The sequence below is a fragment of the Gopherus flavomarginatus genome, chromosome 10 (assembly GCF_025201925.1).
Source record: "Gopherus flavomarginatus isolate rGopFla2 chromosome 10, rGopFla2.mat.asm, whole genome shotgun sequence".
NCBI classification, from domain to species: domain Eukaryota; kingdom Metazoa; phylum Chordata; order Testudines; family Testudinidae; genus Gopherus; species Gopherus flavomarginatus.
The window spans coordinates 51,149,608-51,168,193 of record NC_066626.1 but is presented as its reverse complement, the minus strand read 5'-3'; the positions used below and the strand labels follow the sequence as shown (position 1 = coordinate 51,168,193).

General features: G+C 45.2%; 1 protein-coding gene across 3 annotated transcripts in view; it reads right to left on the bottom strand.

Annotated features, from left to right (window-relative positions):
- Positions 1-16,648, bottom strand: part of ACVR1 (activin A receptor type 1) — a 103,134-nt gene extending 86,486 nt beyond the window's left edge. Inside the window, exons 1-2 of one of the 3 annotated variants that reach the window (XM_050969259.1) lie at positions 16,430-16,648; positions 15,721-15,865 (exon numbers count right to left, since the gene is read on the bottom strand). Coding sequence is in view for 1 of the 3 variants with exons in the window: in XM_050969258.1 (XP_050825215.1) it covers positions 14,185-14,192 (8 nt within the window). In the remaining 2 variants the exon portion in view is untranslated. Of the gene's footprint in view, positions 1-14,184; positions 14,336-15,720; positions 15,866-16,429 lie in introns of those variants that run through there. The other 2 variants (XM_050969260.1, XM_050969258.1) reach the window with 2 other exon arrangements.
- Between the last annotated feature and the right edge of the window lie 1,938 nt (positions 16,649-18,586).

Below are 18,586 nucleotides of genomic sequence, written 5' to 3'. Positions count from 1 at the left end.
CAATGAGCTACAGTAAAGTCAATGGGACACTTTTCAAAGCAAGTATCTTACAAAAATTGAGGGTGAATATATATTTGTCATATTGTGCGTGTGCCAGCACATTAAAGCTTCTACAGCTATAGCTAGTTCAAGCTATATCAGGACTTTCATGAGAACCCACCACTGAATGTACTGTGTGACACTAACCTTTGGGGTTGAAACATCTCAAGGCTGGCCTGAGTCCAGAGCCGAAACTTTTTTTGGAAGAATTTTTGCAGTCATTTGTTCAGGGGTGAAATACTCTTTAAGTATTTTAAGAGAGTGACATGAGAACTCAAATAAATGAGGAAAGTGACCTCAAGTTTACAGGTACCCCATCAACCCTTTTTTGTTTAATACTGATTTTTAGGGGTGGGAAACAAGGATCGACATATAGACAATCAAGGGAAAATATCATTTCTGTGCACACTCAACTGTCACATAAAAATTTTAGCAGATCCCAGAATCCTAAATCCTCTGTGATACCACCTGCAAAGGGTGGTTGTTAGGACAGTCTATAAAAGGAGACAGGCCACTGCTACACTTCAACTGTAACTATGAGTTAGGCCTGCCCTGATCTGCACTTAAAACTTATGTCGACATAACTACAGCGCTCAAGGGAGTGAAGAATCCACACTCTTGGCACTACAGCTATGCCAACCTAGATGCAGCTAGGTTGACGGAAGAATGCTTCCATTGACCTAGCTAGCTTTGCTCAGGAAGGTGGAGTTAGTACAGCAATGGAAAAAACTGTCTGTCACTGTGGCGTGCACCTATACTATGGTGCTGCAGCTGAGCTGCTATAGCGCCCGTAATGCAGAAGGGACAGTTAAGAACTGACCGCTAACCAGGTTGCAACAGAGCCATTTATCTTGTGTCTTTAATGAGACTTTACGCTAGACACTGAGCCCATCTACTATATTAGTTTTGGCAACGTTTATGCTAATACCCAATCAAGGTCCCCCGACTCGATTATATTTGTAGCATAAAAAAAGCTTAAGAGCCCATGCTCACCCAATGGTTAACCATGTGAAAGTACGGTTAGGAGAGGGACCCTCTTCCCTTCCCAAGTTTGTGTCGGCAGGACATCACAGCTTTCACATTAGCCTTCAGTTCATTAACATTGTTCTGCAGTAACTTTCTGCCCCTCCACACTAACAAGAATAAAAAAGAATCCAGTTTCCACAAGCAATAGCAAAGGGTTTTAGCATGAACCAAAAAGCTTTCAATTTTAAATAAAATACAGAAGGGCTTAATTGCTGAACTGCCTCCATTAAGCAGAGCACTCACCTCAAGTGCCTCTTCCTGCATGCCTTTTCCTGCTCCTTGCACTCCCTACAGGTTGTCAACCTTGTTTGGTGGGTCTTCGGTGGCTCAGCCCTCCAACCAAGTGTCACAGTTAAAATGAACCCCTTCTGAGGTAGCAAAGGAGTCCAAAGTTATCTGTCCTCATTGGTCTTCAGCCAGGACTCTGGGCCCTTTAAATTCAGCCCTTTGCTCAGGCTTCTAAGCAACCCTTGTCCTCTTCTCCAGGGGGAACCCAGGAACTCCAGGTTCCAGCCCAGGGCACTATAAACAGCAGCCATGTACGGCTTCCTTCAGTTAGTTGCTGCAACTTCTCTGGGTCACTTCCTACTTGGCCTCTTTACCTTAAACCCTTACCTTGAGGTCAAGTCCTCTCTCCTACAGCTTATGCAAATGCAGCCAATCCCCTTCTGTGGCCAGAGAAGAGGAACACCATTCCTCATCCCACTGGTCCCAGCCAGGAACTGAACTGATAAAGGCCCTGCAGTTCCTTTTATCTGAGCCTGTTGGGCTCCGATTGGCTGCTCCCATGCAGCCTCTCTGGATAGGCATGGGGGACCCACCTTCAGTGCTTCTTTCCTGAGGAAGGATAAGATAGAGGACCACAAAGGTCTGGAACACCCCATCACACACTCCTACAGATATTGGGGAAGTGCCTCCTGATTCCTAGTGTTTGTAGAGCAAGGGTCATCTACAAGTAAATGTAATCTCACTGATTAAAAAAAAGTCAGTTGTGAGTACTATGGTCACCCACTGCAAGACCACTTGTTATCGGAGTCAGTACAGCTCTATGGTGTGAAAGTACTGTTCAATACACGGTCCTGTTGATTAGCTGCACTCAGTCTGCCTAATTTTAGAAGTTACCACAACCCTGCAGGAGAAAAGGGAAAGTGAGTAGAAAACATTCAAACAAGCTATTACTCACCAACAGAGAGTGAAGAAGAGTTTGTAAGAAAGGATAATACTTTGCACATCCGAACAGCATTTTGAGAGCTACAGATGCAGAGTACATTATAAATGTCTACTTGCAAATTGGGGCTAGTGATAAGTCCTTATTGTGACTGTTTACACGGGGAAAGTGATCATCATAGCCATATAAGAATAAACTGTTCTGGAATGGCTCCCTGACACACTTATTCAGGAATTATGGTATAGATTGAGTACCAGTTATTTTTATTCCAGAATAGAGTGTCAACATGGAGAGCTCTTCCAGACTAGCCTATCCTACCATATCTATGCTGGACAATTTCCCCATGTAGGACTGGCCCTTAGTGACTTGTGCAAAGTGACACAGCAGATCAGTGTTAGGGCTCATCTACGGGGAAACTTATACTGGCGTAAACTAAGATGTGACTGTAAATCAAAAAAAATCTACCAATAAAACTTCCTGTGTGGAAGTTAACTTTCTCCAGTATAAGAGGGCCTTTGATTAGCTCATGGCACTTTTTATGCAAAGTAAGCTAAACATAAGAATGGTCATACTGGGTCAGACCACAGGTCCATCTAGCCCAGTATCCTGTCTTCCAACAGTGGCCAATGCCAGGTGCCCCAGAGGGAAATGAACAGAACAGGTAATCATCAAGTGATCCAATCCCTGCTGCTCATTTCCAGCTTCTGACAAACAGAGGCTAGGGACACCATCCCTTCCTACCCTGGCTAATAACCATTGATGGACCCATCTTCCATGATTTATCTAGTTCTTTTTTGAACTCTGTTATTGTCTTGGCTTTCACAACATCCTCTGGCAAAGAATCCCACAGGTTGACTGCGTTGTGTGAAGAAATACTTCATTTTGTTAAGTTTTAAACCTGCTACCTATTAATTTCATTTGGTTCTTGGGTTAAGGAAGTATTATTTACTCCTTCTCATATTTACTTTTTCCACACCAGTCATGATTTTATAGACCTCTATATATCCCCCCCCATACCTCCAGACAGGGTTCTCAAATTGGGGGTCAGGACCCCTCAGGGGATCAAAAGGTTATTACTGGGGGGGGTCCGCAAGCTGTCAGCCTCCACTCCAAACCCTGCTTTGCCTCCAGCATTTATAATGGTGTTAAGTGTATTTAAAAAAAAAAAAAAAAAAAAAAAAAAAAAGTGTTTTAATTTATGCGGGGGGTTCACATCAGAGGCTTGCTAAGTGTGAGAACCACTGATCTAGCACAGGATTTGAGGGTTTGCTGAGGCAAGTGAAACCCCCCACCACTCCCCCTACAGCTGATCAGCAGCTTTGATGACTTCAAAGAGAGCCATTAGTAGTCTCCTGTTCATTTGTACAACCAGCAGCAGCTGCCCACCTGCTTCTCTGGCTGCAGGATACTTGCCAGCCAGCCAGCCAAACGAGCTCAGAACAGGTGCCTGATCTGCCTGCCTCTTGGATCCTCCTCTGCAGTTTGTCTTTTACCAAGCTGCTAAAGTTCATAGTCAAAGAAAGAAATGTCTAACCCCAGAGGGGTATGGCAGCTGGCTCCAACTCCACTGAAATACTTAGGGGAGGGCCTTAGTACCTCTACCCACCTCCTTTCCATACCTTCAGAGTGCTGAAGGAGATGCCCTTCCTCACTTATTTGGTCCTGCTTAGATCACCAGGGTGGAGAATGCTTCTATTGTTAGGAGTCACAGCACCCTCTCTTCCTCTCAAGCAGTCTTTGCAAAAAGCATGTCCACTTCCCTTTCTCCCACACCTAAAGAGGGCAAGAGCAGGGCCAGCTTTAGGGCAATTCAACCAATTCCCCTGAATTGGGCCCCATACCCCTAAGAGGGCCCCGCAACATCCCTAAGGACCCTCCGCCGGCTTCCGCCAAAGTCTTCCGCTGTCTTCAGCTGCAGCTCGGTCGATGTGGAAGAAGGAAGTGCCGCCAAAGGTACCGGCGGCCAATTGAGCTGTCGCCGAAGTCCCACCGCTGTCTTCTGCGGCAGCTTTTTTGAAACGGGCCCCACAGTGCCTAAAGCCGGCCCTGGGCAAGAGGCAGGGTAGAAGGAAAAGGGGGGCAGGAGAAGGAGAAAGACATCCTAGAATAGAGGTACGTTATTAACGAGCTCTATCAAGAAAGTGGTGATTGCATGCTCCTCCCACCACCATCTCCTCAATACCTAAACCAGACTCCTCTTTCTCCTCATCCTTAACCAAGTTTGGTTTCAGTCTGAAGGGGGTGTGAAAAAAAAAAAAAAAAAAAAAAAAAAAAAACACTCCAACCAAAAAAAAGAAACATTCCCCCACTAGAAGGGGCTCAAAACACACAAGTAAAAAGCCACAGATCCCCAGATCTCAAACTCGCTACCAGACTCATGCCATATTCACTAGCTACGCTCTGTGCCAACTAGCGCTTCAGAAACATGGGCACATCTACACTAAAAGCGCTGCTGTCACGCTTGACTGAAGATGCTACGTACGCCAACCTTCTCCTATTGGCATAGTACCCAACCTACAAGAGGCGGTAGCTATGTCAGACTTGTATCAACTTGGTGCAGTTTATATCAGGGATTAGGTCAATTGACCTGTGTTGATTTTTCACACCCGACAGATATACTGACCTAATTTCCTACAGTAGGCTTGGCCTGAGTCTCGCCCTCTTAGCCATCATCTAAAATCCTCTCTTATATGCCAGGATAGGAATGATAGTATTGTAGTAGTGTCCAGAGTCTGATACCACAGGATTTGACTATTGGTTTGCCTAGACTGGGAAAATACATCATTTAAAGATGTGCCACCTATCACCACTTTGCACTAGCACAGACAAGGCAAGTTGTGTTTAGCTGTTTGCAGTCACCCCTTGCAGAAGTATAAGATTAAGTTGTGCTTTGACAATGTGGGGTAGCTAAATTTTCCTCAGTCTAGACCAGTGGTTCCCAAACTTCAACAAACTTGTGAATCCCTTTCACTAAAATGTCAAGTCTCACAAACCCCCTCCTAAAAATGAATATTTCCAAGGATTTTCTCCTTTATAAAAGCAGTGATCTTGGAAATATAAAATTTGTTTTTATGACTTGATTACACATTATAATTTATCATTATAGTATTTTTATTACGTTATGAAAACAGCAATACTCTTCCAAGATCTCACTGTGTAGCTTCTATCACTTTGAATAAGTCTGTTATAAGACAAGGCTCCTATGTTTCATCAAGGAGTATCAGATGTGAAACAGCATGAAGGTATTTAAGAAGCCAACTCAAAGACTTCCTCCTACACAAGCATTCAGGGCTTGAGCAGTCCAGGCAAACAACGCACGTTACAACAAAGCTTAAACTTGTTCTTCATAATTTTAAAAACAATACTAGCTACCTATTTAATTTTTAAAAACAGCAAAAAGAAGTATCCTCCTCCCTTTTCATTTCTTATAAGGAGCCTTGAAGTGTAAATCTCCTCAGTGTGATAGACATGCTTGCTTTGATCTGCTTAGCTCTTGGCAGTACAGGGGCTCCAGGCTGCTGGCCCCGTGCTGCCCGGGTTCCCTAGGGACAGCTTTGTCCGCCATTAGGGATTCCCCCCTCCTCCAAGAACACCCTGTAACATTTTGCGAATCCCAGTTTGGGAACCACTGGTCTAGACAAACCCCCAAGGGAATTTTACATTACAGGAGTCACTGCAGTTATGCCACTGTAGTACCAAAGCACAGACACTTCCTACATTGATGTAAGGGGGTTTTCCCCATCCATTCTACGTAAACCCAAGCGCTGGCAGCTAGTCGAAGGAAGAATTCCATCTAGTCACATCTACACATTGCCTTAATTACAGTGTTCAGGAGTGTGAATTTTTTCATATCCCTGAGCAAAGCAGCTAGGTAAATCTAAATTTTAAATGCAGAAAAGGACAGTAGGGAGACTGAGCCCTATGGAAAACCACAAGTTTGTCAACTAATTTGTGTACTTGGTAGATGGATACTGCACAATATTTACTCTTGTTAACAGTCCTTGTGCAAACATATCCCAGGAGATATTGTGGAAAACAGGGCAGCAACAGAATTTTATGACAGACCTAGCACTTGCCCCCAAGGAAAATAAGTGTTCATCCAGCCTGATGTCAGCTTCATGAGGATACTGAGCCAGCACATCCTTCAGGTGACCAGTCAGCTAAAGCATGCTAGACTGAATACTGGTGTAAGAGTAGCGAGGGGAGGTCCTGAAAACAGACATTTCTAATTTAAGGGACCCATGGATACCCTAAATTATTTATGAAGATGGACATTGTGTTGTCCATTTGCACTAATGCAGAATAGGATGTGATTACAGTGGACGAGTCAGGATTTTTTTTGGAGTACGTAGCTAGGGGTTTTGCAGAGCCAGCCAGCAAAGAATATTTAAGGCTAGTTCTGACCAATGGCAGATACAATGCCTAGTTCCAATGCACTGCTCAGCTGCCATGCATATCCCAATGCTCCATTGACTTTAGTGAAATGTTAACAGGTAACAGTAGCAAGCAGTTGAAGTGGAGGAAAAGCAAAGGGTTAAACTGAATCCAATCTGAAATGAAACACCACATCAGAAGTTGAAGAGGCTCCCCCTACAAGCTCCGATAATGAGATGCAGCACTTGATATCCTTCATACACTAGCTGATGGATCGTTATTAGTCATTTTTGATTTGGGCTTTCTATCTGAGTCAGCATATTTAAACCCACTACGAAATGGGTAACAGATTTATAAAAAACATATTACACATTATTAGTAATATCTTGATGTTATCTGACAATCATCTCACTCAGCTTATCCAATAAAAACAAAATCTATGTCATCTTTGTGATTCTACTCAGTTCATGTAATTATAGGGTAGCACTTTCAAAAGCACACACTGAAAGTCAATGGGCCTTAGGCTATGTCTACACTACAGCATAAAATCAAAATTACTAAAACCGGTTTTATAAAACCGATATTATAAAATCGATCTTATGCGTCCACACTAGGGCACATTAATTCGGTGGTGTGCATCCATGGTCCTAGGCTACCATCGATTTCCAGAGCGGTGCACTCTGGGTAGCTACATTAAAGGAATGAGACCAATAACTTCGATTTCCGTCCACACTAACCCTAAATCGATATAGTAATATCGATTTTAGGGTTACTCCTCTCGTTGGGGAGGAGTACAGAAATCGATTTTAAGGGCTCTTAAAATCGATTTAAAGTGCCTTGTAGCGTGGACGGGTACAGAGTTAAATTGATTTAACTCTGTTTAAATCAATTTAACTGTGTAGTGTGGACCAGGCCTTAGTAGCCTAAAGGTATGTCTATGCTGCAAAGAAAACCCCACAGCTCTGAGTCTGAGCCAGAATCATCTGACTTGGGCTCAGGCTGCAGGGCCAAAAATAGCAGCGTAGTTGTTCCTGCTCGGGTTGGAACCCACGCTCCAGATTGTTTCCCCTTACTGGGCACCAGAGCCCAGAGTGCTATTTTTAGCCCTGCAGCCCAAACCCCACAAACCCAAGTAAATTGACCTGGGGTCTGAGACTTGGTTTTTCCTCTACAGTGTAGACGTACCCTTAGTCACTTCTGAAAATGGGACTTGGGCTCCTAAGTTACCTTATGTACTTTTGAAAATATTACATAGCAACACAGTCTTAGAGTATTGGTTGCAAACATTGCAGGGGAATAGTTTAAATGTAATAAAAAAGTCACTTGGTTATTTCTTTAAAGCATTTCTATTAAATTTAATAACAAAAGTTTGTGCTTATATAGCTCCTTCTATCTGAGGATCTCAAAGCACTTCACAAGTGTTTTGAAATAAAGCCTTCCAACTTGCCTCAAAGTATCATCACTATTTTACAGATGTGGTAGACTGAAACACAGAAAGATTAAGATCTCAGCTACATACAAAGGGCTTGTCTAGAGTAGGATTTAAAATTATGGTTTTAGGAGATATAAAATAACTTGTTCTAACGTTCTTAAACTGTGTTAAAATCTACACTGCCTTGCCTACAGTAGTGTTTTAGAACACCACGACTTTAACTTCCAGACAACACACACAAAAAGCCAAGCAGAATCCCCATGCTTAATAGTTGGCAGGACAGAACCCAGATTAAGCATTGCCTGGGGACTCAGTCCCACCACAATTCCCACCACATTTAAAACACAGTTCACTTCCATCTACACAGCAAGAAAGATCTGTGTTTTTACCAGATACTTATTAGACAGAGGTAGATCTACAAGCACAGGTTACAGGAACCCCACTTGTAATGTCAAGCTCCTAGGAAAGGGAATGGATCCAGGGATTTCTACAAGGATCCTGTCCTTAGATCCTGCTCCTACATCAGCTTCACATAAAATTTAAGCTCCACTCTACTGTGCCACTGTTCCTGCTGAAAGGGAGAAGAGGGTTTTTCAACCCCTCCTACCCTCAAGAGTTTCTCAACTGCTAAGAAAGAGCAGGTCACTTCCTCAATTTCCTAAAAGCACCTGGCTCTCTTACTTCGATGGACAAACAATTTGGAAAAAACAAAATCTTAACCAACTTGACATATCAGGCTAGATAGCAGCATAAACAGTCATCAGAACATCAAGAATTATAGTTGATGCACAAATAGGAGGAATGTGTTTTGTATTAAGTGGAAGTTAGTTAATAACTAGCTTCAGGAAATAATATAGCTGAAAATTCTCTGAGAAAGGTCTGCAGAGACACAGACTTAACTTCTGCGGTCACCATTAAAACTGTTACAAATCCCTTTGTAAGTAATTAATATTCCATATACTAAGTAACAAACTAGGTAACATGATTCATTTGCAGAGGCAAAGCAACCAATAAGCTGCTATATTCCTTACCAAAAAAATAAATAAATAAATGAAAATTAAGGAAATACAATGGTTACATTCTGACAAAACCAAAATTAGAAAGATGTTAACGACGACTGTAGTAATGTAGATTATAAATAGGCTTGGAAGAATTAAACTTATAATTAAGTGATGATTTCACCACACAATGAAAAAAAGTATTCCCACAATTATAATTGAAATTTACAGATAGGCAAAGTTTAAAAAAAAAGTGTTGCTTGAGAACTTGAGTATGATTTAAGGCTATTTATTTCATATATTTTGGCATGTGATGTTGACAATTTGTGTTTTAACCATTAAAACTTTGAGTCTCAATGTATTAAATAATTGTCTGACCACCACTCCCATGCATAACTTCCCACAACTGCCAAAATTTAAGGTAATAAAAACCTAAAAAAGGCAGAACCACCACCAAAACTGTGGGCAACTGTGAAGATTTATATTGATAACTGCAAGAATGCTTAAAAACACCAATATTACCCATTAAAATTATAAAAATCAAGTTCTGCCATGCCTATTTACAAAGAACTGAGTGAAAATACAAGGAGACTACCATTGGAGCTCCCTGTAAAATAGAGCAGCTGATACAACTGAAAGTGACTGGTACTGCCAACACCAATAATTTCCAAACAGGATTTCCATTTCTCTGCTTCTAACTTTGAAATGTGTTATATTTACATGAATTATAATTAAACACAGATAAATGGTTACTTCTCCCAGGCATTTTTTTTTTTAAACAAACAGCCCCACCTTCTATATTTTTGGACAGACTACAGTTCATCACATAAAGACTGATGATGTATATAGTGAAATGGCTGTAAAAATTATTTCAGTCACTGTAGTATGTCTTGAAGTATGTCCTGAAATGGAGACAGAGGGGAAAAGACCGCTTTGTCATTAGGTTATAAAAGGGCATATGAGTAGTGGGAAGAAGTACAAGCAAGGACTACCCATAAATCTTGGGCCATCTGAGTCAACGTGCAATTCCCAAAGTATATGGCATGCCAAGGGCCCTTTATGAAGTTAAAATTAACAAGACAGAAAAGTGTTTTTCATACTAACAAGGTACACTGAGGAGGGGGCCCAGTGACTCAAAACAACAGTATGGAACACATCACTGTTTGTTCAAATGTAGGGGATGAGAAGGTTACTTTCATTTTGGAGAATCTGTCCTCCTAAAAAACAGACTAATTTGTAATGTCCAAATGTATGTTAGAACCAAGCAGCTTCATTTAGGTGCTTGGCCTTTTTACTGCCTTCAATTTCATACCCTTCTGGGGAAGAACATTATTCTCAAACATTAGACCTTTACAGATGGTACTTGGAGGGCATTTATAAAATATTTGCTATGGTCACTACAGCCTCCATGGATGAGAAGCATAGGGCCTAGTTCAAGGATACAGGACACAGAAATGAAAACTGAAAAGAGACATCTAAATGTATTATTGACCATAAGCAAATTGCTTCATCCTTTGCAATAACGGGATTTTTCCTAATTGGAAGATTGGGGGCCACAAAAGAGTCTCAATGCATGTCACACAAATGGACAATCTTTACTGATTTGAAAGTATGGAAGTATGGTTCCACTTGGAAATCTTAGTGACTCTGTATCACTTAATGCTCCCTTTCCCCCCCACCCCCCGGGGGGGGGGGGGGAGTGGAATATTTCCCTAATAACTGCCAGGCCATCAAATTTAGCCTGGAATTTGAAAGTTTCTATTTCCTGCATCATCACAAATAACAAAAAAGTTTTCCAGGACAGATTACGGCCTCAGTGATAGCTATACAAGCCCACAGTCTTCAGTAGGTTTAAGCAGGGTATGTCCCTGTAGGCATGAAACGTTGTTCTTCTAGTTTACTATAAAAAGGTACTGCTGTAAATAGCTCAGTGGTTCTCAAACTGACGGACCACTTGAAAATTGCTGAGGGTCTTGGCGGACCACTTAATGATCTTTCCAAATGTTGTTTGTACTGTTACCTAACTATTGTAAAGCGCTTTGAATAAAGGCACTATATAAAAAAAAATTAATAAAAGCACACAACTTATTTTAATATCAGTAGTCTTGCCTTTCTAATGCAAAGGATGTGCCCTCACTCCGCCACTGCAGCAGCCCCCAAGCTGGGACTGGAAAGGAGAGGAGTATCTCCCCTGCCAGAACAGCCACAGAGATAAGGCTGGGAAAGAGGGCTGTCTCTCCCCAGCAGCCACAGCCCTGGAGCTGTGGAAAGTCACCTCTTTCTCTGGCTGCTGCAGCCCTGCACGTTCCAAATTCCCCTCACTCCCACTTCTCACCCCACTGCCCTCTCCCACCTACCACCCTATTCCCTCCAAGGCCATCACCTCACCTTACATGTGCATCTTCTCCAGGATCCAGGCACCTAATTAGTGGAGCCATGCAGGCATGGCTCCACTAATTAGGTGTGTGGCCCTTCATTCTTGTGTGTGGACACCCAGGCGCATACCTCAGAAGGGACTGTCCACAGATCACCGGTAGTCTGTGGACCACAATTTGAGAACCTCTGAAATAGATCATTTTGTACCTCTACAGGGTATTGCTACAAATTATGTTATTGCAAACATATTGTAAAGGCTAACACCATGCTTATGCCCCAAATTTCACAAAGCAATGAGTGTTAATAAAACCTTTAGGACTATTAATACATAGATATGAGTCCATTAATACTACATAAAATAGGTGGCTTGATTTAGTCCCCCAGAAATGCATTGACTAACCACCACCAAATCAGCAATGAATGAAATGGCCTCGAGAGATCTAAATGCACACAGGATTTCTGGCCTCTGTGACTCCATCTGTTTCCTGTCAAAACTTCAGCCTTCTCTACACTGGCTTTCAGCGTTGCCTTCTTTCTCATATACCAGGGAATGAGAAAAATATTAACCATTATAAACATCTCCCATGACGACTGCATTGTATGTAGCCCAGCAAATTTCTTCTAGAGTCAGCGATTCAGACATATGGTTGTTTGTATATAAATACTAAACAACAAGAGCTGTAAGAGAAATAGGGTGGAATTTGATATCTAGTATTCTTCTCTTCTGAAGGCAGAGTCATTGAGACTGGGTTATTAGCAAGAGCTTCTCCTCCTCCCCCCGCCTCCTGCAATCTCCAAATTGAGACAATTATCAAAATAAGAGGCTGTTTGCTATTATTATGCCTATCCTAAATGGATATGGCTAGAGAAGTTGCCTTTACAAAAAAAAACAAAACAATAGTTTGTTATTTCATTTAACTTTTTCCTTCCCCTGAGCAGTAGAATTATTCACATTCCCAACAACTGAGACATTTTCCTCCCTCACTTTTAAAATACCCATTTCTCCACAATTTTCAGAGTTGGGGACTTGGGGGAGGAGAAAGATGACTGGAAGATAATTTTCTCAAGGCTGAGGACTAGACCAGACAAGACTCTTTAGACTGTGGGTATGTCTATACTACCCGCTGGATCAGCAGGCAGTGATCAATTGTGTCTAGTCTAGACGCAATAAATCGACCCCCGAGTGCTCTCCCGTCAACTCCTGTACTCCACTGCCGCGAGAGGCGCAGGCAGAGTTGACAGGGGACCAGCAGCAATCGACTCACCACAGTGAAGACACCACAGTGAGTAGGTAGGTGTAAGTATGTTGACTTCAGCTATGTTATTCATGTAGCAGAAGTTGCATACTTAGATGGATCCCACCCCCCAGCGTAGACCAGGCTTGTGTTAATACCACTCTCCATCAGGCTACTTGGATTTCTGTTGAGCATTAGAAGACATCCTTGTCTCAGGGAGCTGAGCAGACTAAATCCAAAGCACTTGCTAGTTTGAGAGAGACCAGGAACCAAGGCTGTAGCTGTCTTCCACACAGGTGTGTGGAACACTCAACAGGCCATGTTCTACATTTCTGAACTGTGGTATTTTCAGTTTTGTTTTGATTTAAGTTATCAACACACATCTCAAAAGTCCTGGTAATATCTATTTATCTCACATGATTTTCCACCATGAAAATCACATACCTCAACCATTTTCAAGTTGGTCCTATGACTTCAATGCATTTAGAAAGGGAGTCTTGATTATTCATAGTGAGCACATGACAGGAACAGCTTTGTAACATTTGGACTATATTTTGGAAAGACAGTTGTGTATTTTAAAGCATGTTTGATAAATACTTTTTAAATATTTATAAAACATATAGAAAAGTAATTTTTAAACAAATTTCTATTTTTGGCTCATATGATGTTTTAAAACTCTGCAAGCAGAGTTTTAATATTGCTAACAGGAAAGAACCTTAAGAAACTAGACCCCAAAAGATAGTTGCATTCTTCAAAGGACTAAATTAACAGCTTTTTATGTGGGATACTCATTGTAATGTTTATCAATCAGCATGAGGCAACTGAAACCAACAGGAAAGTGTCAGTCTTGTTCACCCATCGTTTCTACATTACAAAAGAAGCTTGAGAACTAGTGGGAACTCCAGCCTTTCTACAAAGTGTTTTTGTGCTTAAAGCAATGACAGAACCCAAAGATGAACTGAAAATAGCAATCCGGCCATTTAAAAGCGGCATTCCTCTACCCAGATCACCCCCCTCCTTCATCCATTTAAAGCTTCCCAAGCTTCTCTCTTACTGTTACGGTTACAGCGCAGAGGGAAGGGTTTACACTTGGCACAGTAACGTGTAACATCTGTAACCACATTTGCCTTGTGGGCATCAGAAGATGAATCCCACATTCCTGCCTTTGAAGCGATTCAAACGGCAGCTAGCACGGCCGGGAGCTCTCACCGAGCAGGGGCCAAGCACGCCCGGCGGAGGGAGGGAGACACTCAGGGCCGCGGAAAGCAGAGGGCAGGGGTCGTGTTTTGGCTGCCAGCGCCCCTGAAGGCGACTCCCAGCCGGAGGTAGGTAGCGAGGTGCCCGCACCGACTCCCCCACACGCACTGCGGGGAGCTGGGACTTCCCGCCTGGGCCCCACAGCGGGCAGGACCCACCCCCGCGGGCAGCGCGTCCCCACGCCAGGACCTCCCCGCGCTGCGCCGCGCCAGAGGCGGCTCCCGGCCCAGGCGGCGCGGGGGGCTCCGCAGGGCCGCCCGGCCCGGCCCGGCCACTCACCGTCTCATGGCAGCGCGGAGGGAGGAGGCGCGGGGCTGTGGCGGTGCCGAGGCGCTAGCGGCGGGCAGCCCTGGCCATGGGGCGGCGGCGGCGGGACCTCCCCGCGCCGCTGCGCTCTAATCACGGCGCTTCCTCTGGGCCAAGCCCGGCTGCATCCCCCAGCCCGGGCGGCGGACGAGGGGAGCTCGCGGAGGGACGAGACGCCGCAGAGCCAAAGTTCCCAGCGGCGGCAGGAGGGGCCGGGATGCTGCTCCTGCGGCGCCAGCGGGAGGAGGAAGTGGCTGCTCCCGCTCTGCCAATGGGCGCCCGGCGCTGTAATTAATAACCAGGCACCAGGCACATCATTTCCTCCCGGCACAAACCCAGCGCGCCGCCCCGCCGCGCCCCCTGCCGGCCGGCTGGCGCAGCGCCCCCTGCCCGGCCGGGTTCGCAGCCAGGCGCCCCTCGGGCAGTGGCACTGAGCGCGCCCTGGGAGGGTAAAGTCACCGATGCCGGCCCCCAGGGCAGACACGCAATGCGGTGTAAACCCGCCTGATGTGGATTGAGTGTAATTCAGTCTGCCCGCAGCCATAGGCGCCGCCGCCTGGTTTAAGAGTGCCCCTGCCAGCCCCAAGCAGTCAGAAGTGTTGAGTCAGCCCCCCAGAACCCATAGCAGTGACTTGAAAAGTAAGAATTTGTTAAGGGAGACAAGGGGCAGTCCGACCCAGGAAAGCTTATGCCCAAACGACTCCTCCTTCTTTTTGTGGATACAGATTAACACAGCAAAGAATCCTGTGGCACCTTATAGACTAACAGACGTTTTGGAGCATGAGCTTTCGTGGGTGAATACCCACTTCCTCAGATGCATGTATTCACCAACGAAAGCTCATGCTCCAAAACGTCTGTTAGTCTATAAGGTGCCACAGGACTCTTTGCTGCTTTTACAGATCCAGACTAACAGGGCTACCCCTCTGATACAGATTAACACAGGCACTCAAAACCCACGAAAGCTCATGCTCCAAAACGTCTGTTAATCTATAAGGTGCCACAGGACTCCTTGCTGCTAACACAGGCACTGAAACTTTTTAATGGACTCCCTTTTCTGAGCCATTAGGATGCACTTTGGTCACATGCTCCAGCTTTCTTCCACAAGCAGGAGGGCTAGAAACTTGCTTTTTTTTAAAGTAGAGGTGTACTGCCAGGACTCCAGGAGCAGTGACTTTAAGCAAAACACCAATTATTCCATAACTCCATAATTCCTGAAAGGGCAAGAGCTGGCAACACAACCACACTGTGTTTTGCTCCAGTTTAGCTACATCTCTTAAAAACTGATTTAAAGAAATACAGATGCAACTTTGGCTACAAACAAGGCCCCAGAGCAGGCACCCATAGAACTGCTCCAACAGCACCTCCACCAGAGAGCAGGTCAGAGGCACCTGATAGCGCCAGTGTACACACTCACACCAGGGAGTTGCCAGAGATACGCTCTTGTGCTCATGCACATTCATACCAGAGAGATAGGTAGAAAACTTTTGAGGCAATGAGCCCCAACAATACCTGCACTCATGTCAGACAGAGAGTAGTTACCAAACCAGTGTCTCTCTCAGATCTTGTTTCCCTTTACTCCTTCAGCTTTGGATTCCTTTCTGCTCCTCTTGCCCCTGTTAAAGATCCTGCTCCTCTCTGGCTCCTGCAAAATGTACTGTAAATTGAATGGAAGAAATAATACCTGGTACATGCAACTATCCTGAATCACAGTGTGTGTTGCAATTGTGCGTTCAGATCTGCATTTCTTGACATTCAGGAGGCAGTGGGTGAGGAGGAGGGACAAGAGGGAAGGTGAGGGTAAAAAGTCAGTATTCGTCCATGTTTCTGTGAACTAACTTAGGAACATTTGGCCAATTTCTGCCCTCAGCTATGCTTGCAACCCTATTAAACACAGTGTGCAATGGGCTTGCGGAGCTGAGCTGTAATTGGGGTGCAAGAATTTGGCTTTTATAGCATTTAGAAGTAGGAAAGAATCACTAGACGAATGAGCCTGCTCCACTGGCAAGCGCAGGCAGGGCCGTCCTTAGGCATAGGCAGAATAGGCAGCGGTGTAGTGCCTCACACTGCCTGGGGGCACCACTCTCCAGGCAGCCCAGACAGTGTAGAAGCAGGGCTGCTGGGTCCTAGAGAGAGCCGAATGCAGCACAGTCTGAGGAATGGGATTGGCTGCTGGGGTCTCTGGGAAGGGGAGGAGGTAGGGGTTGGGAAAGGAGCTCACCTGTGAGTGTGACTCTTTCCCCCCGGCTGAGGTCAGGTGAGGCTGTGGCTCTGGAACCAGTATCCTTTGTTGTCTCCCATAACATCCATTCTTCTCCCGCCTGCCCCACGGAGCACCCTCTCCTTTCTCCCTCCTCCCCAGGAGCACCCCTCTCTCTCTCCTCCCTCCCCTCCGTCAGGGCTAGGTTGGGTGAAGTGCTGGGGGGGAAGGGAGGCTGGCTGGCTGCTTGCTGAGGAATGAAAGTGAAAGTAACTCACTTCCTGGGCAGGCAGCCAGAATTGGAATGTCACACAGGGTTTGGCTGGGGTTAGCCAGATGTGTGAAAAATCAGGATAGAGGATTGGGGTAGGGTGAGCAGATATCCCTATTTTATAGGGACAGTCCCAATTTTGGGGTCTTTTTCTTATATAGGCTCCTTGTAACCCCCGACCCCCACCCATCCCTGTCCTGATTTTACACACTTTCTGTCTGGTCACTCTAGGTGGGGGTAATTGGTGCCTATATAAGACAAAGCCCCAAATATCGGGACTGGCCCTATAAAATCAGGACATCTGGATCTGGCCACCCTAGCTGGGGAGCGCCTCTCCCCCAGGCTGGCAGCTGCCAGCGATCCATCTCATCCAGGGGGAGCTGCACAGGGCAGGATGAGCTGCTGTGGCTCCATGGGTGCCCTGTCCCTGAGATCAGATGCTGTGCTAACTTCACCATGGTCCATAAGGCTGGTGATGGTGCCCATTGGCGTGTGATTGGACCTGGGGGTTTGCTGCTGCTGTTGCCACTCTGCACCCCAAGAGGTGGATTTTGGGGTCTATTGCAGCTGTTGGACCAGCAGGCTGAGGGGTGAGCCAAGCATGAAAGCAGTACTGTATTGCCATTTAGATTGTCATTTAACAACTTTGTTTGCCAAAAATTCTTGCTAACAATCCTGAATCCAATTTCAATATTTAAAAAAAAATCAATATCTTAGCCAAAAACAGAAAATTAAGTTGTTGACAATTATTAGTGACAGGTTTGGTTTGAGGCAGGGAGTGGGCCAGTTTTCATCAGAGAAGCAAAAAATGTTGACTGACTTTCATATAGCCTGTTACTCCTGAAAAGAATCCTCCAACAACTGTAATATGCTCATCTTCTTACTAGTGTATAAAGCAGGGGTCGGCAACCTACGGCACACGTGTCAAAGGTGGCAGGTGAGCTGATTTTTGATGGTATGCAGCAGCAGGCTGAGCGGCTCAGCCCATCACTGCTCTGGGGTTCCGGCTGCTGCCCTATTGCCAGCTGGGATACCAGCCATTGGCCCCACTCAGCACCTGCTGCTGGCCTGAGGACCCTCAAGGAACCCCGGGCTGGCAGTGGGCTGAGCAGGCCAGCTGAACCACTCAACCTGCTGTCAGCCTGGGGTTCCATTCACTCAGCCGGCAGCGGGCTGAGTGGGCTGGTGGCGGGCTGAGCAGGGCCGATGGAGGGTTGAGTGGCTCAGTCTGCTGCCAGTCTGGGGTGCCAGCAGCACTCAGCCTACTGCTACTCTGGGGTTCTGGCTGCTGGCCCCTTGCCAGTCAGGAGCTCAGCCGCCAGCCCCACTCTGCCTCCTGCCAGCCTGGGTGAGCAGAATCCCAGGCTGGTAGCGGGCTGAGGGGGGGTTGGCGGCTGGGATCCTGGCTGGCAGGAGTTGGTGGTCAGAACCCCAGACCAGCAGCGGGCTGAGCAGGGCCTGGGATCCTTGTCTAGGGTTCCAGCCACCGGCCCGCTGCTGATTTGGGGTTTCATTTACTCAGCTGGCAGTGGCCTGAGCAGGACCGGTGGCCAAGACCTCAGATAATAACAATAGTTTATTTATATAATATAGACATAGAGAGAAACCTTCTACAAACATTAAAATGTATTACTGGCACGAGAAACCTTAAATTACAGTGAACTTGGCACACCACTTCTGAAAGGTTGCCGACCCCTGCTATAAAGTGACCATATGTTGTACTAAGATTCTCCTGCTTTTTTTTTTTTTCCCTGTGAGTCAGTATAACTTTTGCCAGCCCAGAAGTTGGGCAGCCAATGTTTTACGTTTTCATAATGTTTTCTCCAACTTTCATAAAGTAAATACATAGTTAATATGAGTTTAAAAGGCCAGGAACACTTCTTTGTGAAGAATCTGTACAGCAGATC